At 37.7% G+C, this 26,038-nt stretch overlaps 1 protein-coding gene across 2 annotated transcripts in view; it reads left to right on the top strand.

Annotated features, from left to right (window-relative positions):
* TMEM135 (transmembrane protein 135) overlaps positions 1-26,038 on the top strand; it is a 327,021-nt gene that overhangs the window by 246,947 nt on the left and 54,036 nt on the right. For both annotated transcript variants that reach the window (XM_070782658.1, XM_070782657.1), the window contains one exon: positions 6,760-6,806. In XM_070782658.1, the coding sequence (XP_070638759.1) occupies positions 6,760-6,806 (47 nt within the window). The remainder of the gene's footprint in view (positions 1-6,759; positions 6,807-26,038) is intronic.

Genomic DNA, 26,038 nt, shown 5'->3' with positions numbered 1-26,038 from the left:
TTTAACATAATACTGACCATCTTTCCCAATACAATTCAAAAATATTTTCCATTGGTTGTCTTGATAGAGTCCCCTTGTTTATTCCTCATCTCCTCAGAGTCTCTACTAACACGTCTTTGCTTCCTTGACCACTTTGTGTAAAACCACCCCTTTATCTCCTTATTGTACTTTGTTTTACTTCAAAATTCATTACTGTCTGACATACTAATTTGATATCTTCTCTAAGCCTTACCAGGAGATAAGTCCCACAAGGGCAAGGCCTTTGTCCATTTTGTATACTGTTTTAAGTTCTACAATAGTGCCTGGCGCATGGTATGTGTGAATATTTCTCGAATGAGTTGATCACTTGTACTTTAATAATATCCCTTACATGTTTCCTACTGCTTGCACAGATTTTCATGTCTTAAAACTATTAAAAAAAAAAGTGAACTTCAAATATTGGTGATTTGAGAAGATTTCATAAAGTCAGTCTACTTGCTTTTAAACAAAGGTTTTAAAATCCTTTCCAGGTTTCTCTGTCTCTGGATGAGGTTTCTATATCTACATCACTTTCATGAATTACAGAACAAAATAAAAATAATCTGCTAAATCCCTGACACTGCAAGTATTGTCTCATTTAATCTTCCCAACAATTCAAAGTGAGGTGATATACTCACTTTACAAATAAGGGATCTAAGATTTTAGGGGAAATCATAAAAAAACACATCATGTCTGCATCTCCTTTGCTACCTTGCAAGTAGGACATCAGTACTATCTTTCTAGATTCCATCAGATCAGATCAGTCGCTCAGTCATGTCCTACTCTTTGCGATCCCATGAATCACAGCACGCCAGGCCTCCCTGTCCATCACCAACTCTCGGAGCTCACCCAGACTCACGTCCATCGAATCCGTGATGCCATCCAGCCATCTCATCCTCTGTTGACCCCTTCTTCTCCTGCCCCCAATCCCTCCCAGCATCAGAGTCTTTTCCAATGAGTCAACTCTTCACATGAGGTGGCCGAAGTACTGGAGTTTCAGCTTTAGTATCATTCCTTCCAAAGAAATCCCAGGACTGATCTCCTTCAGAATGGACTGGTTGGATCTCCTTGCAGTTCAAGGAACCCTCAAGAGTCTTCTCCAACACCACAGTTCAAAAGCATCAATTCTTCACCGCTCCCTTCTTCACAGTCCAACTCTCAAATCCATGCATGACCACAGGGAAAACCATAGCCTTGACTAGACGAACCTTTGTTGGCAAAGTAATGTCTCTGCTTTTGAATATGCTGTCTAGGTTGGTCATAACTTTCCTTCCAAGGAGTAAGCGTCTTTTAATTTCATGGCTGCAGTCACCATCTGCAGTGATTTTGGAGCCTAGAAAAATAAGGTCAGCCACTGTTTCCCCATCTATTTCCCATGAAGTGATGGGACTGGATGCCATGATCTTCGTTTTCTGAATGTTGAGCTTTAAGCCAACTTTTTCACTCTCCACTTTCACTTTCATCAAGAGGCTTTTTAGTTCCTCTTCACTTTCTGCCATAAGGGTGGTGTCATCTGCATATCTAAGGTTAGTGATATTTCTCCCGGCAATCTTGATTCCAGCTTGTTTTCTTCCAGTCCAGCGTTTCTCATGATGTACTCTGCATAGAAGTTAAATAAGCAGGGTGACAATATACAGCCTTGACGAACTCCTTTTCCTATTTGGAACCAGTCTGTTGTTCCATGTCCAGTTCTAACTGTTGCTTCCTGACCTGCATACAAATTTCTCAAGAGGCGGATCAGGTGTTTTGGTATTCCCATCTCTTTCAGAATTTTCCCCAGTTTATTGTGATCCACACAGTCAAAGGCTTTGGCATAGTCAATCAAGCAGAAATAGATGTTTTTCTGGAACTCTCTTGCTTTTTCCATGATCCAGCGGATATTGGCAATTTGACCTCTGGTTCCTCTGCCTTTTCTAAAACCAGCTTGAACATCAGGAAGTTCACGGTTCACATATTGCTGAAGCCTGGCTTGGAGAATTTTGAGCATTACTTTACTAGTGTGTGAGATGAGTGCAATTGTGCAGTAGTTTGAGCATTCTTTGGCATTGCCTTTCTCTGGGATTGGAATGAAAACTGACCTTTTCCAGTCCTGTGGCCACTGCTGAGTTTTCCAAATTTGCTGGCATATTGAGTGCAGCACTTTCACAGCATCATCTTTCAGGATTTGGAATAGCTCAACTGGAATTCCATCACCTCCACTAGCTTTGTTCGTAGTGATGCTTTCTAAGGCCCACTTGACTTCACATTCCAAGATGTCTGGCTCTAGGTCAGTGATCACACCATCGTGATTATCTGGGCCATGAAGATCTTTTTTGTACAGTTCTTCTGTGTATTCTTGCCATCTAGATTCCATATATATACATTAATATATGATCTTTCTCTTCCTCTTTCTGACTTACTTCACTCTGTGTAATAGGCTCTAAGTTCTTCCACCTCATTAGAAAGCGTCAAAAGTCACACAGAACTAGATTCAAACCTTTATTTGCCTTATTCCAGAGCTTGAGTTCTTAAACATTATATTCTTTCCCAGTTTCAAATGTATTATTCATGAAGATAATTGTTAGTTTCATGTGAGCACAGATAGGTCTAAGCATATGAGGATGGAGCATATAAACATTTTGAGGGAGACTTTTGGAAATTTTCTTTGGAGAAGATAGAGAACTTAGGAAGGACTTCCAGCGTGGTTTGTGAATGAAGTTTGTGAGGGGGATAATGACTTGTGCAGGGAAAGAATGAAATACTGAGCATTTGGGAAGATTGGCATTGCCCCAAGGGGATTCAAGGAAAGGGAAATAAAAATTGAGTTTCTTGATCTGGATCATTGGCTAGGAAATTATTGCCAGTAAACAAACTCACTTGGAATTTATAATTGATTAAGCAGTAACTGAAAATTATTCTTTATGCTTTGTCAGATTTTCAAAAACAGTGACATGAACCTTATGCATCATGGATAAGGTATTTTTAAAGACAAGAGAGATTGGGAGAGGAAAAGAAGAAGATAGGAGAGAAGAGTGTGTGCATGTTTATTAGATTTGATATACTTTATAATGAAAGTGAAAGTGAAGTCACTCAGTCGTGTCCGACTGTTTGCGACCCCATACACTGTAGCCTACCAGGGTCCTCTGTCCATGGGATTTTCCAGGCAATAGTACTGGAGTGGATTGCCATTTCCTTCTCCAGGGATCTTCCCAACCCAGGGCTTGAACCCAGGTCTCCCTCATTGTAGACAGATGCTTTACCATTTGAGCCACCAGGGAAGTATATATAATGAAAGATTTCATATATTACTTTACAAGAAATTAATAAAAGTGTTCTGTAGTAATTGACACCCATCCTTTTAAAAGGATGGACTTCCCTTTGGCTCAGATGGTAAAGAATCTGCCTGCAGTGCAGGGGACCTGGGTTTGATCCCTGGGTCAGGAGGATCCCCTGGAGAAGGAGATAGCAATCCACTCCAGTATTCTTGCCTGGAGTATCCCATGGACAGAGGGGTCTGGAGGGCTGAAGTACATGGGGTCACAAAGAGTCAGACATGACTAAGTGATTAACACACACATCCTTTTAAAAAATTAATTTAAACTAAAAAAAAAAAAATGCAGCTGCCCCATTTCTCCCACCACTCTCCTGCATCCTGTAACCTATCTGTTCTCGGTAGCTGTGAGCTCAAATTTCTCACTCCCTTTCTTCCTTCTTCTTTCTTCTTTCTCCCTTCTTCCTCCTCCTTCACATTGCACATGAAAGAGATCATATGAATTTGTCTTTCTCTGACCTACTTATTTCACTTAACGCACGGTGCCCTCGTGGTCCTTCCAATTGTTGCAATTGGCAAGATTTCATTCTTTTTTATGGCTGAATAGTATCCCCCCACCTGTGTGTGTGCGTGTGTGTCTGTGTATACCACGGTTTACTCATCCATTCATTTATTGATGGACAGTTGTTTCCATATCTTGGCTGTTGTAAATAGTGCTTCACGTATGTCTTTTCCAGTTAGTGTTTTCATTTTCTTTGGGTAAATATTCGGATGTGGAATTGCTGGACCATATGGCAGTTTTATTTTTACTTTTTTGAAGTGCCTCCATGCTGTTTTCCATAGTGATTGCACCAATTTGCTTTCCTGCCAACAGTACACAGGGATTCCCTTTTCTTAATTTCCTCATCAACACTTGTTATTTCTAGTCTTTTTGATGATAGCCATTCTAACAAGTGTTAGATGATATTGTATTATGGTTTTGATTTGTATTTGCCTAATGTTGAGCATATTTTCATATACTTGTAGGCCATTTATTTGTCTTCTTTGGAAAAATTTAATCTTCTGACTATTTAAAAATTGGATTATTTGTTCTTTTGATATTGAGTTGTAGGAGTTCTTTTTATATTTTGGACTTTAGTCCTTTATCAATTATGTCATTTGTAATTATCAATAACCTCAGATATGCAGATGATACCACCCTTATGGCAGAAAGTGAAGAGGAACTAAAAAGCCTCTTGATGAAAGTGAAAGTGGAGAGTGAAAAAGTTGGCTTAAAGCTCAACATTCAGAAAACAAAGATCAGGGCATCTGGTCCCATCACTTCATGGGAAATAGATGGGGAAACAGTGGAAACAGTGGCAGATTTTATTTTTTTGGGCTCCAAAGTCACTGCAGATGGTGACTGCAGCCATGAAATTAAAAGATGCTTACTCCTTGGAAGGAAGGTTATGATCAACCTAGATAGCATATTGAAAAGCAGAGACATTACTTTGCCCACAAAGGTCCGTCTAGTCAAGGCTGTGGTTTTTCCTGTGGTCATGTATGGATGTGAGAGTTGGACTGTGAAGAAGGCTGAGCACCGAAGAATTGATGCTTTTGAACTGTGGTGTTGGAGAAGACTCCTGAGAGTCCCTTGGACTGCAAGGAGATCCAACCAGTCCATTCTGAAGGAGATTAGCCCTGGGTGTTCTCTGGAAGGAATGATGCTAAAGCTGAAGCTCAGTACTTTGGCCACCTCATGTGAAGAGTTGACTCATTGGAAAAGGCTCTGATGCTGGGAGGGATTGGGGGCAGGAGGAGAAGGGGACGACAGAGGATGAGATGGATGGATGGCATCACCGACTTGATGGACATGAGTTTGGGTGAACTCTGGGAGTTGGTGATGGACAGGGAGGCCTGGCGTGCTGCAGTTCACAGGGTTGCAAAGAGTCGGACACAACTGAGCGACTGAACTGAACTGAACCTTTGTTTTTCAGAACTTTTTAGTTTACTGTCTCACTTTATTTTTGCTTTTATTGCTTTTGGTGTCAGATTTTTAAAAATCACCATGACCTATGTCTAGGAGCTTGCCAACTATGTTTTCTTCTGGGAGTTTTATGTTTCAGGCCTTACATTCAAATCTGTAATCTATTTTCAGTTAATTTTGTGTGTGATTTTAGATAGTGGTCCAGCTTCATTCTTTTGCATGTGTCTATCCTATTTTGCAATACCACTTATTGAAGAGACTGTTGTATCCCCATTGTGTATTCTTGGCTTCTTTATCATAAATCAATTGACCATGTATGCATGGGTTTATTTCTGGGCCCTTTTATTCTGTATCATTCTCTCTTCTTTTTTTATGCCAATACCATACCATTTTGATTACTATAACTTTGAAATATGATGCCCATCCTCTTTTGGCTTGGTAGGCTTATATCTCTAAGTCATTCAGTTTGTGTTTATAATGCGTATCTTAAGCCAAGGTGGCAAATTTATCAAGCTTGATTTGTAATAGCAAAATTTTTTACACTTTCCTTAGGTCAACTGCAATTTGTGTTGGGAATAGCTGAACACTATTTTGTAAAAGTGTTTTTGTGGTTCCTTGTGATCAGTTTTTAACAATAGTTGATGATTATTCACTTGTCATTTGTCTGTGATGTGAGAACACTAATTTTTGTGTTTAATTTACGCTGTTATTGACATTGGAACATATTTTATAACATCTGTTTTATTGATTTAAAACAATTTTATGGAGATCCACTTTCTTGGCATAACTAAGCTTTTGGTCAGGACTTGGGTTGGTATTCTTTTCATATACGTCTTAGTGTATTGTGCTTAGTGAGATGTGTTTTAAGGGAGCTTCTTTAATCCAGATTCATTGTGTGTTCTGTTGCTTGATTTTAGAGGAATTTTTTTTTTTTTAGTAGGGAGTCTATATCCCATACAGGAGGATTATATTTTTAGGGGGCTTTCTTATTGATTATAATTGGTTGTCAACTGGGCTGTGTTTTATATTTTAAAATCTGGTTATCTTGATATAATAGTTAATAATAGCTTTATGATTAAAGTTAAAATAGCTTTATAATTTTTCTGCTGACTTCACGATATAAAAGCCATTGTCTTTGTTCTTGGGTTACTTGCTTCTTCAGGAATTCTTAGATATAATTTTAACAATTGGCTATTCTTTTTTGAACCCTGTTACCCTCTACTGAATCTATATACATGCACACATGTATGTATATTGTTATATATCTAAATATGTGTATACACACACACATATATATTGTATAATGTATGCAGTTTTATTTATTTGTATATGTGTAAATATACAGACTCATTTATGCCTTGATATAACTTTTTGAAAGGTAGGGAATGTGATATGTATATGACTGGTTTTGTACACCTTTCCATTGTTTCAGGTATAAGGTTTAATAGTGGGTATTTTGCTTTGATAAGACACACAAATGATGTCAGTGTTCTCCTGCAAGTAATGTATTATCTCCTTTTTATAGGTCCTTTTGTTCTGCATCACAGCTGCCATGTACATGTTCTTTTTCAGGTATGTTCTATCTATTTACTTTAATAGAAAAAATATTCTTCCTTGGCAAGTTTAAAATCATCTGTATAACTAATATGTTTTCTAAATTATTATTCCCCACAAATGACATGAATTTTTGTTTGATTTGTTTTGTTTTCTGGAGTGGTCAGAGATAAGTCACTGCTTCTTAGTGAAGAGAGAAAGAGAGGGAAGGAAGATGTGATTTTTTTCAGATTATGCTTATAAGTTCATCTTGGAAAGCTGAATATATAAATTAATAGTCCTCAGATCTTGATAAGTGAATTTTGCTTTTTTGGCCCTCATTTTAAATACTCAGCACTCTCTTTATAAAACAATCAACATTTAAAATTTAAATGAGAGAAAAGTGATGGTAAGGCTTGATCTCAGTCTTTTGCAAAGGTAACCTATCACACAAATCACCGTCTGTAAAACATTAAGTTAGTTTGTGATGTCAAAGTTGTATTTTTCATTGACACTGAGACTCTCAGGAATGTGGGGGAGTGTTAGAATGGCTCAAAATTGTAATGCCAATAAATATGGTGTCTGTCATTGTTGCATAAACAGTATGGAAGTAAAATTTTTGATTAGGAAGATTCCACTCTTTCATTTGAAGTAATACCAGTAATTCCTGTTTGTTTCACTCTTATTACACTCATTTGAATAGACTTCTTTCTTAATTTTTCATGATCTAGGCAGAATTCAATCACAGCAGGAAGTACAAGTCTTTTAAAATTAAAATTTACAATGATTGACAAAGACAGTTATGGATTTTAGTGAGATGTATTTGATAGATATCTTTTTTGTTTAACCTAAATAAGACAGTTCAACCATAGCAGAATGTTTAAACAACTAATTTCCTATTAGAACATTCTAATAAATATTTGATAAGCATGGTGATATAATTTTAACTTCCTTTGACATTATAAAAATGTTATATGCAAATATAAAATGATGATGTTGCTTTAATTTTTCATGTAAAGGACGGACAGGCTATTAGAAGGAAAAAGAATGGATGAAGTTTTTAAGGTGGGGAGGACTTATTCATAATGGAGTGCATGGTATTTTATGTCGGTTATTAGTGGCTGAGAAATCATTGCAGCTACCTGGGGGCATTTGTGAAATCATATGACTGACTATTTTTAACATACTTTCATATATACTTTACAACTCCTATAGTCGCTTTCTTATATTTTGGTAATTTCGGGGTGTGGTATGGGAGTTGAGAACAATGACTTTCATTTTATCAGTTTCTAAAACCTTAATTGTATTTAGATGCATTATTAGGACAGTGTTACAAGTTCATGTAGTTTATCTTTATCCTCTGTCTAATCTGAAGATACCTAGTGGGAGAGATGTTAAAAAAAAAGATAAAAACTTAGAAACGTATCTTTTCTTGGCATGCATAGGAGGAAAGTACAATATCAAGTAAAGTTTTTTTTGTTTGTGAGAATTCCTACCAAACCCAGGTTGTTAAGTGAAACAGTCCTTCCCAATATGGCACTTTAAGACAGCATGTTTGATCAACATTTAACATTTCTTAGTCATCAGAAGTCTTTGAGGTTAAAAAAAATTGCGTTGAATATACTGATAGGGCCCAATGTTAGTCAGGGTCCTAGGATATTGTACTTTGAAAACTGCTGCCATCAAACTAGTATTTTTGGTGTAGAAGGAAAATCAAGCCTATAAATATGTATTTTGGTGCAGAGCTACGGAACCTTTTCCTGTTTCAGTCACAAAGTCTAGGTTAAAAACAACAATTTAAAATACTTTCCAGAAGGCTCAATACAAGGTTTTAGTGCCAAGATAAACATTTTCCATTTTCTGAGGAAAGGGGTTGTTTTTCTCCAAAAAGGAGCACTATCACCAAATTCCTAGTGTTCTTGGCAGAAGTTAGTTTGAATAACTCAACAAAAGAAATTTGGTAAATGGTAAAATAAAACCATTTATAATGTACTGCAACCAAAGAAAACAGTATTATATGTTTGTCTGAACTCTAGCATGTGTTTGGAATGTACAAACAAGTTAGTAGTTAGCAAGTCCAATTGTATTAGAATATTTTGTTTTTGAAATTCAGCTTTATTATAAATACAGATATCTTAGGACTTATTTATTCCATTTATTAACAATTACTTTAATTCTAATTGCATAAAATTAGATCAGTAAATATCAAATAATATTGTCCCTATGATTCCATTTATGGTAACCTTTACTAAGAAGAGGATAAGGGAAACATTTTGTGTTAGAAATGAGTCAACTTGTGTTTTTATCCTAACCCATAAATGGGAAAAAGGGAAATGAGACCCCATTTCAATACAGAGAAAATTTGCCAATTTTATGTTTTTTTAAAGAAAGAACTTAGGAAGTAGTTCCATAAGTGTTTTCTTAAAGTGACATAGGATGTGATAGTTACAAAGTGAATTTACTTAAAAAACAACAGAGTGTTCATAGTATTGAAACCATGGTTATTAAAATACGTAGTGAAAATATCACTTTTGCGTAGCTCTTAGTTATTTTATAGGTATAGGTCTTTTCACGTTATCCCATACATGATGATCTCTTTTTATCTTTTTTTAATTATAAAAGTATGATATCATATTTACAGGAAACTTGGAAAATACAGAAGAGTTACATACATTTCCACTATATATTACAGTTATTTTTTTAAGTAGATAAATTAAGATTTTTAGTTGGAGTTTCAATATCAAACTCTCAAAAATTAATAGAATGAATATACAGAAAGGTCGAAGGATATAGTAAGCCTGAAAAACACTGAATCAATTAAACATAATTAAGATTTATACAGCTTTCACACAACAGTAGGCTACAAATTCTATTCAAGTTCCCATAGACTATAAACTAGGAGACACTGGAACATATCCAGGGACATAAAACAAGGTATAAAAATTTCATGGTCTAAAGGTATTGAAGTCATACAGAGTCTGTTCTCTTGTCACTGTGAAATTATGTTAGAAATCAATATCAAAAGGTATTTGAAAATAACCCATATATTTTCAAGCACAATGTGACCTTTACCAAGAAAGATCTTTGATTTAGCCATTGAAAGCCTCAATAAAGTTAGAAGGATGAAAAAACACAGAGGGTGATTGCAGAGAAGGAAGCATTTAAATAAGAATTTAATACCAAAATGAGAAGTTAGTATTAAAGACACTTTAAAAACCCCATCATACATGGTGGTCTTGATTTTTAATTGGTACCCCAGAAATAAAGCTTACATTCGAATGAAATTCTGGGAGCATTTCACAGGTGTGGGTGGAGGGAAGGTACTATGTGAACAGAAAGTTCTAGTCTTGTTCCAGTTCTTAGCCAGTTGGCCATCCAGCTGTCAGTTGATATGAATCAGCGTACAATATTTTAAAGAGTGTTTTGAAAGAAAAAGCCTCGCTATACGGTTCCAGTGGGCATTATTCATAACGACTGTGCCTTTTTTGTTTAAGCATTATATTATTTTGTATGTTATTGTCATAACTTTGCCTGAGAGCATGTCTGTCACTATCAATTCAGACCAAGCACAAGTCGTACTCGAAAAAAAAAAAAAAGAAGTCGTACTTGAAAACTTGATAGACTGTTTTGTCAAAGACTGTTTTGTCAAATGCATCTCTTTAAGGTATTTCTTTACTTCCAAGAGTGTATTTGTGGTTAAAGAAATGTATTTTTTTTTTCAAGTAAAAGGGTTTATCATAATTATTGATTCAGGCTTGCTTATGATCTTCCCAACAGTCAGTGTGGAGAAAATAAAGAGTTTCTTTTGAACCACTCGCTCTTTCTTGTTTTGAGAAACAAAGGAGAAAATCAACAATAAGACGGACAGTGCAACAAAACTACTATGCTTAATCCTGCTCACAACTTTTAAACGTTATTTTACCTGTTTTATTGTCAACAATAGTGATCTGTGTATTAAAAACATTAATATTTTTTTAAAATGAAGTAATCCAATTTCATTTTTCTTTAATTTAAAATTGTATCATAAAGCGTATTATGACAACTTTGATCCCATCTTAGTGAGTACCTAGTCAGAAATTCTTTCCACCTATGCAAAGGCAGCAACAAATCCAACAATTTGTTTAAACATGTAGATTGAACAGCTCAGACTTGTTGTCATAGCAGATAATCTACAGACTATATATGACTGATTCACAGCAGACATATGTTAATCTGCTATAAACATTGGATTTTTAGTTAAAAACCAGTGCAAATTAAAGTTTATTGTGGTTGTGTTTTATACATATTTAGGAACAGTTTTGATGACTGCTATTCCATGAATTTGTGGAGGCCTACTCTGTGAAGGCCAACATTAATAAACTGTAATATTTCATTAGTCTCAACATATGGATGTAGATTTTTTTTTTTTTAGAAAGCGACACTATTTATTGATTGGACAACCTACAGTTCTTGAGTGAAAGATGTTTCTGATTGTCCTTGAATCTGTTTACATAAACTTAATATCTTTGAAATAACAACTAGTAAAAACTTTTGATTTGGGTCTTTCGGCCATTTACTGATTTTTGAAAAACCCTTTAAATATCAGTAAGTTTCTGTATTTTTAAATTATTATTTAAAATGACACAAAAATCCAATCTAGAAAATTATATATGGCATTTGGAGTTTAAGAGTTTCTTTCAGGTTTCGGGGAACTTGTCTTAAATAATTAGATTTTTATTTCAAGGAGATCAGTTCCAGCAATGCTGAGTGAGAGTGAATTAGGGTTTTGAGGGGGCATAGTACCAGATAATGGGAAGACACCAAGGCAGTTATTCAGCAGAGAAATGGTGAGGGCATCATTGATGCTGAGTGAGAGTGAATTAGGGTTTTGAGGGGGCATAGTACCAGATAATGGGAAGACACCAAGGCAGTTATTCAGCAGAGAAATGGTGAGGGCATCATTGAAGGTTATGGTCATGACCTGATGAAGAGTAAATTTATCTAAAACAGGAGGAAGAGCAAAACACTGAAAAGTGAGCATTTTAGAAAATGTGTGGAAATTACATACAACTTTTGTAAACACTGAGATTGAGTTGCTTTTAAGACGTTCACATAGAGAAATACAGATATCATTTATTTGGAGTTCATGAGATAAACAGAGGCTATTCTTGATTGTCATACGAGCAGTTTGACTTTGGACAAATTATACAATTTCTGTATACCTCACCTTTTCATTATTAAAAAGTGTAAATTGTTATATGGACCTCATAGGTAGGATTGTGGCCATTACATAAAAAACAATGTCTTTCCAACTTTTTTGGATGTCACTCAAACAAGAACTGTATTTTAAATTGGGACTGTGCATACACACACATAAATTTGCCTGAATAATATATAACCTTACTACATGTAAACATTTGTATAGTTTCCATTCTAGTTTATTTCATTTATTTTAAAAGCTGTTTTGCCCCAATAATGGATAACTGCTACAGTGTGAAAGACTGCTGGACTAATACATGTGAGCACCTAGCACAGTAATTGTTATTTTAGTAAAAATAGAGTTGAGAAGTGTTTGTTGTTTTTAAACTTAGGGAAGATAGTTAATTAAAATAGAGAATTTTAGGAATGAAACTATATTTACTGTTAATGCTGTAGATATATCCAGTAAGGTAAAGGTTAAAGATGTGTTCGTTTTCCTCTAGCAACCTGGTTGAGAAATTTCAGTGGTGACCTGTTGAGAAATTTCTGTAGTTGAGTTGAAATAATAGATTGAGAAATAAATGTGCCATGTTATATACTTTTAAATACAGTGATATCTGTCAATTATTTCTCAATACAGTTGGGAAACATTTTTCAAATAAAGAAAAGAAAATGGCAGTCCAGTGGTTAGGACTCCAAGCTCTAACTTCTGAGGCCCTGAGGTCAATCCCTCGTTAGAGAACTTAAGATTCCACAAGCTGCACTGCACAACCAAAAAAAAAAACGTAAAAAATGTGAGGTGTCGAAGCAGAATGAGTTTGAGAGGAGAAAGCTGGGGGAAATTGTTATAGGATTAAGGGTTTTTCTTTTGTTTTCCTTCTTTATTTATCTATTGAGGTAAGAGAGATGGTGTGTACATGCTCAGTCGCTTCAGTCATGTCTGACGTTTTGCGATCCCATGGACAGTAACCCCACCAGGCTCCTCTGTCCATGGGATTCTCCAGGAAAGAATACTGGAGTGGTTTGCCATGCCCTCCTCCAAGGGATCTTCCCGACCCAGGGATCAAACCCACGCCTCTTATATCTCCTGCATTGGCAGGCGGATTCTTTACCATAAGCACCTGCGAAGCCCATCAAGAGAAACTAGATTATGAGAAAGCTTACGAGGATAAAAGAAGATTGCCAAGCAAGAGAGATTGGCACATTGGGGAATGGGAAAAAAAGAGAAGTGGTATAGGATCCAGTCCAAAATGTCTACATACATGGCTAGATTGTGAATCCGACTTATCTGAGAGATATCATGATAAACAACCAACCAGGAGGAAACTGAAGCTCTGTTTGAAGGCTTCACACAGTTTAAGTGAAAGAGGACTGATAGATAGAAATAATAGGAAATAGAAAAATCTAGTGCTTTTTATGGCTTCCTGAATTCATTGTCATTCCTGAAAGATAAATTAGTTAGTGAGTCGACATGGACTTGTGAAACCAGTGTTCCTCAAAAGATACATTCAGGTGAAACAAGGTACTAACTAATTGGGAAATAAAACTAGTCAGCTTAGCAAAAAATACAAAACCTGTCTTATGAACAGAGACAGTATGGAGAATGTTGCTTTCTTCAAAGCAAATAGAAAACATGGGTTCATAAACGTTGTGAATCACTTCCTCTGAGAATGCAAAGCTTATGACTGTTATCTGACTTTATTTTTGGGAGGAGAAAATTATTCTCCCTCTTCAGTGAATGGGCTCCATCTGTGGATGAAAGTTGTGGCAAGTCTATTTTCACTTTTTGCCTGTTAGCCTCTGAGATACCCATGCCTAGATAAAGAAACTGCTCAAAAAATTTTAACATACATAAATGTTTATTGACTTTGTTAGAAGGCAAGCGGTAATAGCAAATGGAGAAATGGTGTGAACTGAAAATGTAGGTACTACAGTAAGGACTTAATGGGACACAATCAGGTCAGAAGTGGTCAGTTGCCTTTCAAAAACTTGTTGCAACTTTATTTTCATGAGTACAAATGACATTTCTTACTGATCATAGAAAGTTCTTAGACTGGACTTTGCTGATACAAGCACTCAGATTGGAAGCGATTAAGTTTTACCTGCTTGTTTTACCAGTTATAAGGAGTGCTGCAATTCACTGTTGTCTTCATGCCTGGCTCTTTGTTTCCAGTATTTTCTACTGGAGTTTTCCTTGAGCTAATGCAGGGGTACTCTAGGATAGCAGTGTTGGTTAAACGCATGAACTCTGGAGCCAGACGGTGTCAGTTCAGACCCCCAGTCCATCTAAGTTCTTTGTAATCATGGATCAGTTGCTCAGCCTCTCTGGGCCTCAGGTTTTTCATCTTAAAGTGGTGATAATAACAATGCTTACCTCATGGGCTTACTGGGAGTATTAAATGACTGCCACACTGTAAACTCTCAGTAAATGTTAGCTATATTTATTATTTAATTCTGAACTATAAAGATTATATATTGTATAATTCCATCAATAGGAAATGTCCAGAATAGGCAAATCCAGAGAGATAGAAAGTAGATTTGTGTTGCCTGTGGCTAGGGGACTTATGGGGAATGACTACTAATTGGTATTTCCTTTTTATGGTGCTGAAAATATTCTAAAAGTAATTATGATAATGGTGACACAATTCTGTGCATATATTAATAACTCATTGAATGATACCCTTTGAATAGTGAGTTGTATGCTAATTTTATCAATTAAGCTATTATTTGAAAAAATCTGACTTGGAAATAGATCTTTGTTGCACAGTGGCATGGTGTTTCTCGTGTGAAAAGCATTGCTTTCCTCCGGGTGTCACCTCTCAGGGATGTTACTGCTTTTGTGGGCACATAGGCATGTACTGAGAGAGAGCATCAGGAGACTTGTCTTGTTCTAAGGTGTACCTTAGGGAGGAGTGCTCCCATGGAGGATGACGGACCCGTGCACCGCAAAGCTTGCCACCTCTCTTTCCAGAATTGTCAGAACTGCAGTTTAAAATATGCATATTCTTAGTTCTGAGACCCTTTAGAATTAGACAGGTAGCAATGAGGAAGCTACAGTGGAAGCCGCAGACATGTATGAGATCATTATTACAACACTGTCCTAATAAGGCTGAAATTTGCCTTTGGTACTTATGAGTTTGGGTGTTTTTCTACTTGGTTGTTATTCAGTCGCTCAGTTGTGTCCAACTCTTTGCAACCCCATGAACTATGGCATGCCAGGCCTCCCTGTCCCTCACCATCTCCCAGAGTTTGCCCAGGTTTATCTCCACTGCATCGGTGATGCCATCCAGCCATCTCATCTATTGATGCCATCTTCTCCTTCTGCCCTCAATCCTTCCCAGATAGTGTCTTTTCTAATGAGTCGGCTGTTTGCATCAGGTGACCAAAATATTGGAGCTTCAGCTTCAGTGCCAGTCCTTCCAATGAGTATTCAGGGTTTCCTTTAGGATTGACTGGTTTGATCTCCTTGCTGTCCAAAGCACTTTTACTTGGTAGTAACATCTGGGGATCAGTCCTGGGTGTTCATTGGAGGGACTGATGCTGAAGCTGAAATCCAATATTTTGGCCACCTCATGCGAAGAGTTGACTCATTGGAAAAGACCCTGATCCTGGGAGGAATTGGGGGCAGGAGGAGAAGGGGACGACAGAGGATGAAATGGCTGGATGGCATCACCGACTCGGTGGACGTGAGTTTGAGTGAACTCTGGGAGTTGGTGATGGACAGGGAGGCCTGGTGTGCTGTGATTCATGGGGTCACAAAGAGTTGGACACGACTGAGCGACTGAACAAAACTGAACACTGGAAGAGTACAGTTTTTAAAAAGTCTTATAAGATTGCCAATGAAGACTGATTTCAGAAATATATGCAGAGGTATAATAACAAACATGCTTATTGATTGGAGGAAAACAAAATTGGAGAATGGAAATAAATTTATTTGCCTGAAATGTTTCGGCTTTTAGTGAATATATTCTCAAGTGTAAGTCTGATGCATTACTGCTTATCAAAATAAAACGTCATACATCACCAGAATATTTAAAGTGATCACCAGAATGCACTTTAAATATCTATGAAGTCCACTGCTAATACATTCCATTTTAGTTTGAATGGAAATTATATTTACAGTCTGAAAATATAAATTATCACATCCCAACCTGATTATATTTTGGGTATATATTTCATAGATTATATTTGATTACATATTGATATTGATGATATTTTAAAGAAGAATTTTGCTGTATTTTCTGTTTATTTTGGGGGTGGTGTTTCAAAATCACTGCTCTTGACATAGAAAATTATTGAAATGAGTAGCAGGGCGTAGAAGTAAATTGAAATATTTGTATAATATCATATCGTATTTTTCCTCTTTCATGATCTATTGTAGATGTTTCTTAAAACAAAATCACAGATAGTGAAAACTGGGAATATTTGGATTTATTCCAGTCTGTATCCTTACAGCTTCAAATAACACATCCATGTATGGAGACTGCTTTTCATGCTACGCTAGTTCAGTGACAGCTTACTGGGACATCACAGCTGTCATGAGCTGAAATTCACAGTAAAACAATATTTTTCTACCATTATCAATTTTCAGCACAGATTCTGTTTCAATGTGTGACTGAGTCACTGAACCAGGAAGGTGTTTACTTGCAAGGTGAGCTAGTGGAAATGGGAGAAGCTTTTAAGTTCTAAAATTTCAGCCAGAGTCTTCCCTAGAGGAAGGAAAAAGTGGGTCTCCCCCTGTTTTGTATCCTCTTGTCAATCACAGAGCCCCTTTGTCCTGGTGGGGCCTTGCTGGTGACTGAGCGCTGGCTGGTTTGTCGTGTTCCTGTCGTCCTAAAATGCAGAGTAAAAGAACATAGCCTTGGGTCCTCAGGCCTTAGAGGGTAAGTTGCTTGTTATCGTCCAGGACCTGTGAATTCCAGCTGCCCTGAAATGCTTTCTGAAGTGATTTGTTCACTGAAATGGAGTATGTAATTCTTATGGTTTTTGAGCTCCTTAGGCATGTTCAGAGGAAGAATGATATTCAGAGTTACATGATGGAGAGCAATTGAGCTTATCTTGTCTGATTTCTTCTATCACAAAAACATCAAGCTCTAGTATCAGAATCATAATTGCTATCTTGACTTCTGTTTCTTCCTTGAGTGTTAAAAAATGCCTTTTGGATTGGATCATTCCAAATTCTTATATTTTAGATGAGCCTTCCTTGCAGGGGGTCATTATAAGATATTTTCCGGGATTCTTAAGAAAGATGAGACTCACCTCATCATGTAAAATCACCAGCAGTTATCTCCTGGTATGAATCACGTTTCTACTGGTGTGAATCATGTAGGGAGATTCATTACAGTTGGCCAATCCTATGGAAATTACCTGGGACCTAACAATTTAAGCGGAGAAGGCAATGGCACCCCACTCCAGTACTCTTGCCTGGAAAATCCCATGGACGGAGGAGCCTGGTAGGCTGCAGTCCATGGGGTCGCGAAGAGTCAGAAACGACTGAGCGACTTCACTTTCACTTTTCACTTTCCTGCATTGGAGAAGGAAATGGCAACCCACTCCAGTGTTCTTGCCTGGAGAGTCCCAGGGATGGGGAAGCCTGGTGGGCTGCTGTCTATGTGGTTGCACAGAGTCGGACACGACTGAAGTGACTTAGCAGCAGCAGCAACAATTTAAACATCATTCAAGTTTTTGATCACTTAATTGAAGTTATTATCTCTGCCTTTGGGATTTTAGCTTACCTCTCTTATAGCCTTCTATTACATTTTATTATTAGAAGAATTGTGTGAATGAGAGGGACCTGGACTAATGTGGCTTTCACCTTGAAAGAATATAGGCCTCAAAAATTTGTTGCTTTTTTATTATTATTTGGAAAAGCAGAAATAGTACCTATAAGGATGGGAAAGAAAGGTTTTGTTATCAAATATTTCTTTTACTGATTCTGAAGCACGTACTTGTTAAAGTTCAAGGGACATGAACTGTTACAAATGTAAATGTAAACTGTCACAAGTCACAACTGTAAGGGCTGTAAGTGAAAGTGAAAGCCGCTCAGTTGTGTCCGACTCTTTGCGACTCCATGGACTATACAGTCCATGGAATTCTCCAGGCCAGAATACTGGAGTGGGTCGCCTTTCCCTTCTCCAGGGGATTGTCCCAACCCAGGGATTGAACCCAGGTCTCCTTCACTGGGGGTGGATTCTTTACCAACTGAGCTATCAGGGAAGCCCCAACAGCTATAAAGGAGTTCTCAAACTTCACTGTGCATACAGATCATTTGGGGAATCTTATTAAAAATGCAGATTATGATTCAGCAGATCTGAGCTGGGGTGTTAGCGCCTGCATTTCTTAGCTCCCAGGTGATGCCAGGGCTGCTAGCACTGGGGTCACATTCTGAGTCGCAACGCTGTTAAGTCACATCAAGAAATAAACGATAAAAATCTCCCTTAAAATCTGTAACTGAAAAAGAATCTGAGTATTTAATCCCTCTGCCTCTCCTTTAAAAAAAAAATTATTTAAAAAATGTTTCTGGTTGCTCTGAGTCTTTGTTGGCGCGTGTGGGCTTTCTGTAGTTGCAGCGAGCAGGGGCCACTCTCAGTTGCAGCTTCTCTTTGCGGGGACTTCTCTTGTTGCTGAGCACAAGCTCTAGGCGCTCAGGCTCAGTGGCTGTGGTGCGCGGGCTGAATTGCTTCGGAGCATGTGGAATCTTCCTGGCCTGGAATCAGACCCCTGTTCCCTGCATTGACAGGCTGATTCTTATCCACTACACCACCAGAGAAGTCCCTCTCTTCTTCTCTTATACACCAGTTTTAGTGGTTCATAGCATGTAGGGTCAGAACGTTTCCCCCAAATATCCCACAGTCTCTAATAAAAGGGAATAGGCTTACCCTGAAGTCCTTTCCTCAGTTGAAATAGAAAACAGTTCTTCATAGAATCACTTTAGGTGCCTAAAGATTATGAGGTTTCCTTTTCTCTGTCTTAACTTTCTTCTCAGCATCAACTTCTTCTAGCACTTTAATATGTAGTTTACTTTTTCATCCCAATTTTAACTGCAAATTATCTACGTAGGGTAAAAATGATGAGTCTGTTATTCATTAGGTGAGTTGATGAGAGACTTTTCTGATCTAAAACTTAACACGTCTCCTCTGTTTTTAAAGAATGTGTTAATTGTGCAAGTAATACACTACTAAGTTCTTTCAAAAACTTCAGATAGCATCAAAGTGTATAGTAAAAAATGAAAGTTCTTCCCCCTTTATCCAACTACCTCTTCCTGCTTCTTATTTCATTTGAAACCATCTTAACATTTTGGCATATATCCTGCTAGAATTTTTTTAATACAAATCTATGGCTCTATTTATTTTTAAAAAATAGGATCACATATTACGTATTTCCTTCAGTATTTTTCTATTTAATAGTATATCTTAAGGTTCTCTCTGTATATCACTGTCTATGGATGTACCTCATTGTTTTTAATTGCTGCAAAAAATTTTATAAACCTTTATATAGTATTTTAAGTCCTATTAGTTTATACTGATTGTAGTTTTTCAACCAGTCACAAACTGTGCAACTGTGAACATTCTGTTAAAAATATCTTTGTATGCATGTTCTAGTGTTTCTGTAGGTTGGGCAGCTACCTACAAATGTATTCTCTGGGTCAGATATGCTGTATGTATTTAATTTTGACAAATCTTGCCAGATAGTCCGTCATAAAAGGCACTATGTGCCTGCCTGCATGCTAAGTCACTTCAGTTGTGTCCTGCTCTTTGCAACCTTATGGACTGTAGCCCGCCAGGCTCCTCTGTCTATGGGATTCTCCAGGCAAGAATGCTGGAGTGGGTTGCCATGCTGTCCTCCAGGGGATCTTCCTGACCCAGGGATTGAACCTTTATCTCTTCTGTCTGCTGTATTACTAGGCAGATTCTTTACCCCTAGTACCACCTGGTAAGCCCTACAAGGCTCTACGGATCTACTTACCCTCCAAGAGTACTTGTTGATTCCCAGTTTTAGTTCCTGTCGATAATGTTTACCTTGTCAATCAAATAATCTAAAAGGTAATGCCTCATTTCTGCCTTGCTGTATATTTCCCTGATGACTAGTGAGCTGGAATGTGTCTTCATTGGTTTGTCGTTTTGATTGCATCCCTCTTCCCATTCTTTATTTTTTAGTTTTTTGTGCTGATTTGTAGGAGCTCTGTATGCTATTAATAGTTTTTCCTGGCACAGTGTTGTGTCAGTCATCTAATATGTAAACAGCAGCCGTAAAATTGTAGTGCCATGGAACAAGCAAGTTGGCTGGGTCAATCCTGTGTCTCACTGTAGGCCTGTGGGTCAGTTAGGGCAATTCGGCTGTGCATGTATTCATAATGATGTCCAGGCTGAGGGGACAGAAGCTATTCAGGGTAAGCTGTCCTCATGGCAGCACCGTGAGATTTGTTTCTACTAACAGCATCTCCAAGATACCCATACACGTGTACGTTAAGTACCTCATTTCAACCTTGCACCCACAAATTATCTGCTCATTTACCAAGGCATTTTGTTTGAGTTCCCCAGCTGGAGTTCTGAGTTGTTTTTGTTGTATAAATCATACTTATAAGGTATTAGCTTTCCAAACAGTAAACTCAGTTTCCATGGAAAAAGAACTTTTTTCCTTTTCGGTTTATGTAATATGTAGGTCAGTTACGTAATTACATTAACAAATACAAATGACATAAACACATTTGGGGATAAACAGAGCTGGTTTCTGGCATGTGTGTAACTCAGCTAGTGTGCGCTGACATACGTGGTCATATTTAGTGGTGGTCTTTTATCTTCCAGCAGTCAATGTGAACGTTACAATGTTTTACAGAGAAAAGAGAGAATCTAAGATAAGTTTACTTTATTAAAGGTCATCTTTTAAGTGGCGATTGCATAAGAGAATTTTCAATGTAAAGAGCACACTTAAAAAATACTTACTAGCGTCTTCTGTCTCTGCACTATTATCGTCACTGACCTCTTTTCCATTCTTTGAGAATTTCTCAGTGGGTTGAAGTCCTCAAGATTTGGTTTCTATTTAAAAAATTTGTTTTTCTTTGGCTTTTTATTTATCCTAGCAGAGCCAAACTTCAGAGTCATACTTTTGCAATAGAAGCCAGTTTATATCTTTTACATGTATCTTGATGCTTATTGATTCTAGTCCCAAAGTAACTGAGGTTCAAGAATTCATGGAATATATGCTGATTCAGTGTTCTTTTCAGTTAATTTTATATGTTGCAAAATTTCATAAAAGTATTTTTCTCTCAAGTGAGTAATACCAATACTTAATATTTCAGAGGATCATGAACTTTAGAGTAAGTGGCAAATTAGAGGTTATGCGCCACACCATCATCACTTTCCTGGTGAGAAAATGAGGACTTTTGTGATTTGTTTTAGTCGTTTGGAAAAGAGGCAGAGGTAAAATTTTGCATAGTTTACTTTAAATACCATAAATTATTTCAAAACAGCTGAATATTTTGAAATTTATGTAAGAAACGTGGCAGAGAGTCAGTTATTTTTCTACTGTTAAATACAAAGATTCAGGGTTTTTTTTTTTCCCCCATTGTACCCTTAAATACTACACTGTTATGGAAAGCCTTTTTGAGGGGGAAATTAAACAGAAAGACCTAGAAATTAAGGAAGATAGGAACTCCGTCGAAATGTCATTATTGCATATTTTGGGGTTTGTGTATGAAATAGTTTTAACTAGTTGAGAAATTCCATCTCATGGGGCTATTCATCTTTCTATTTTAAATTATAAATATTTCTGATTGCTGCTATTAGAAATCTTTGAAATTCCTTTCCTGTGACTAGATTTAAAGCCAGAAAGGAGGATAAAAGCTACTTTGTAGTCAGATGGCTGTGCTTTCTGTCTCTGTGTTTCAGCCTCTCTCTTTTGCCTTCTCTTCTCCCCTCCCTCCCCACTTCTCATCCTGTTTCTTTTCTTTTTGGTTTTGTTTGTTTTTTGCTTTTTTTGTTGTGATACAAAATGTCAAGGAAATAACTAGTGTTGCACTATGTTAACATTAAATATTCAGTATGTCGTTTTTAGTGTGATAAATGTGTGTATGACTAGTATTTTACAATGGAGTTAAATTTATGTTAGTACTTCCTTTTACACTGTTAATAATTTCTTAAGAGGAAAATGTTCTATGTTAGTACATATTTATAATCATCTCTGATCTTTTATCGTGAATCGATCACTGCTGCCTTTAAGAAACATAAACAAATATGTATTGACACTTTATTTAAAGAGCAGTTTGTACAGAAAAAGGATTTTTTTTTCAATTATTTAAACACTGTGGTGTATTTCCAGGCTTAAACTCACTGAATATACTCAACTGTCATTTAAATTCAATCTTCTAAACTTAAGATATATTTATTTCATGTAGGAAATCAGAAACATCTTAAATTTTAATCTGTTTATTACCTTTGAGGGTAATATTTTGTTTCTATAGTATTGAAGTTCATTTTGTTGGGGAAAAAATAGACTAGATTTCCAAAGAGATTTTTAAAAGGGGGTTATTTTTTTTTTTTAAAGCTGTGAAGCACTTAGAAATTCATGAGTCTGAAACCCTTTACAGAATGTAGGTTTTACATTCTTATTTTTCAAATCAAATTTGCCGCAGCAATAGTAAGCTACAATTGAAATACGAAACTCTGACATGAAGCAGAAATTGGAATGTTTTGAACAGCTGTTGTCATAAAAGAGATTGACTAGAATTTTATTGTGTGTCTAAAACATTATCTCCGCACAAGTCTCTTTTTTAGCTTACTGAATACAAGTTTTAATTCTGCTCTGCTTAATGTCATTCCAGCAGTCCAATATTATCTCTTCTTGTTCCATACATGAATTAAATAGATATCAGGCAGATTACATGTACCTTGTATAAGTTCTGTTTTGTCTGAAAATTCTTTCCAAATCGTAATTCCTTTGGACTTAACTGTTTTTACTGGTTAAAAATGTCCAGATCCGCCCTGGATCTTGACCTCTTGCCCCATTTCTAACCCTACAAATCTAACTACATTCCCTGTTCTTGGCTGTTGAACCTTTGGTTTAGATTCAGCATATCTCTCCTTTCCAGTGTCTTCTTCCCATTTTTTTTCACCTGTCAGTTGGGTCTTCTCTGTAAGGGATCATCTACAAAGTGAGAGGGACGAAACAGGTCGCATTTTAGGCACATCATACTTGCTTTCAGTGCTCAGTTCTATTTGGAGCATAAAGTAATTTTTACATGCTAATGTATGCTAAGTTGACCCTGTCTATATTCTCACACATTTGTAATACTTTTCTGTAGGAAATACAGTGCAGGAAGTCAGATTTCTGGGTATATAGCATAATTGGGAAAAGTTTTCAATTTTTACGGGAAGAGCTAATAACACAGTAGTGAGAGAGATGATTTTGATGACTCTGAAGAAGAGATATATATCTAAATGTTATCAGTTTTGAAGGAGTCACATATTAAGAATTTTACATGGGAATTGCATACAAGCTCCTGTGATTTAAAAAAAATCCACCATACTGGAGAATTCTCTGGCAATCTAGTGATTAGAACTTGGCAGGTTCACAGCCAGGGGCCTGGGTTCCATCCCTTGTCAGGGAACTAAGGTCCTATACATGAAAGTGAAAGAGGAGAGTGAAAAAGTTGGCTTAAAGCTCAACATTCAGAAAACTAAGATCATGGCATCCGGTCCCATCACTTCATGGCAAGATAGATGGGGAAACGGTGGAAACAGTGGCTGACTTTATTTTTCTGGGCTCCAAAATCACTGCAGATGGTGATTGCAGCCATGAAATTAAAAGATGCTTACTCCTTGGAAGGAAGGTTATGACCAACCTACACAGCATATTGAAAAGCAGAGACATTACTTTGTCAACAAAGGTCCATCTAGTCAAGGCTATGGTTTTTCCAGTAGTCATGTATGGATGTGAGAGTTAGACTGTGAAGAAAGCTGAGCGCTGAAGAATTGATGCTTTTGAAGTGTGGTGTTGGAGAAGACTCTTGAGAGTCCCTTGGACTGCAAGGAGATCCAACCAGTCCATCCTAAAGGAGATCAGTCCTGGGTGTTCATTGGAAGGACTGATGTTGAAGCTGAAACTCCAATACTTTGGGCATCTCATGCAAAGAGCTGACTCACTGGAAAAGATCCTAATGCTGGGAAAGATTGAGGACAGGAGGAGAAAGGGACGACAGAGGATGAGATGGCTGGATGGCATCACTGACTCAATGGACATGGGTTTGGGTAAATCCGGGAGTTGGTGATGGACAGGGAGGCCTGGCATGCTGCAGTTCATGGGGTCACAAAGAGTCGGACACGACTGAGCGACTGAACTGAACTGAGCTGAAGCTGAGTGCATTGGCCAAAAATATAAACAAATAAACCCCACCATACTAGCCTGTGTCTCTCATTGTTTCAGAGCCAGTCTGTCCCTTTATTGCAGTTGGAGAAATCTGTGAATAGTGAGACTCTGATGAAAAAAGAGATAGGAATAGCTGGCTAATATTCCCTGAGTGCTTCCTATGTACTAGGCACTGCACTAAGTGCTTTGTAAACAGAATTGGGTTAATTCTCTCCTACTAGGGTAGCTACTGATAATTCCTCCACTTTACACATGAGGAAACAGACTTTGAGAGGTTAAGTGACTTGCCAGGGACTGTACACCTGGAAGCAAACAGAGCTTAGGTTTGAGTTGGGATCTCTGTAACCTCAGAGCCTGTTCTCTTCATTTCTTGGTCAAGCTGACTTGACCAATACTTCCCAATCTTTGTGACATCATGCCATACATATAAAATGGTAGTGTGTGTCTTTCCAGCATTGTGGGGGTAAATGACTGAGGCCGCTTACAGCTGGAGACAATGCAGCCTGACGCCCGGGGCACCTTGAAGGTTGCCCTGGCATCCCCGCGATGTGAGGCCCAAGTTGGGAGGGGATTAGGACCTAGTCGCACTGTTCAGTCGTGTGTGGCGGGCACACCTTTTGGGATGCTCCGTTCTACACTGTGGTGCCTCACCAGGAAGTGAGGGGTGAGAGGCAAATCCCTTTTTCATCACGCAGCTCACCTCATCACCACAGGCCATGCATTGGGAGTTTGGATTGGCACCGAGTTCTCAGTTCTGCCATGTTCCTCTTTCTCTTTCATTTTTCTATCTGCTATAGTGATAGCATAGTTAGTGGTTAATTTTTTTTTTTCATTCAGAAAATATTTATTATTGAGTATTTACTATGTGCTGGAGAACGCAATGGCACCCCACTCTAGTACTCTTGCCTGGAAAATCCCACGGACGGAGGAGCCTGGTGGGCTGCAGTCCATGGGGTCGCCAAGAGTCGGACACAACTGAGCGACTTCACTTTCACTTTTCACTTTCATGCATTGGAGAAGGAAATGGCAACCCACTCTGGTGTTCTTTCCTGGAGAATCCCAGGGATGGGGGAGCCTGGTGGGCTGCCATCTATGGGGTCGCACAGAGTTGTACACGACTGAAGCGACTTAGCAGCAGCAGCAGCATTTACTATGTGCAGTGCTATAAACTCTGTTAATCTTTCAAGCTTTGTTAATCTTCCAAGACGCTGCTCATTAGGGAAACATTGGCTCCACTTCCCTGTTGAAACTGATCACGGTGCCCTTCCTGTGCGTTGCACTTTGTTCATGCCACTATGTTGGGACACTCCATGTGCCATATTAAAGCAATTTATGTGTAAATGGGTTAATCTGTTCAAGCTACTTTAACAGAATTCACAAATCAGGTAACTTGTAAACAACAGAAATTTATTTCCCAAAGAGTTCTGAAGGCTGAAAAGTTCGAGACCACGGCACCAGCAGACCGGGTATCTGGTGAGGGCTTGCTTCCTGGTGCATAGATGGTGCCCTCTTGCTGAGTTTTCTCTCCCTGGGGCCCCTTTCCTAAGTACACTAATCCCATTCATGAGGGCTCTGCCCTTACAACCTAATCACTTCCCAAAGGCCCCACCTCCTAATGCCGTCACCTAGGAGGTTAGGATTCTAACATATGAATTTGGTTGGCAGGGGGTTGGGGATAAAAACATCCAGACTATAGCAGATTCTTATAATTACCAAAGCCTACTGATTAG

This window comes from Bos indicus, chromosome 29 (genome assembly GCF_029378745.1).
Source record: "Bos indicus isolate NIAB-ARS_2022 breed Sahiwal x Tharparkar chromosome 29, NIAB-ARS_B.indTharparkar_mat_pri_1.0, whole genome shotgun sequence".
Classification (NCBI taxonomy): domain Eukaryota; kingdom Metazoa; phylum Chordata; class Mammalia; order Artiodactyla; family Bovidae; genus Bos; species Bos indicus.
This window is presented reverse-complemented; position numbering and strand designations above follow the sequence as displayed.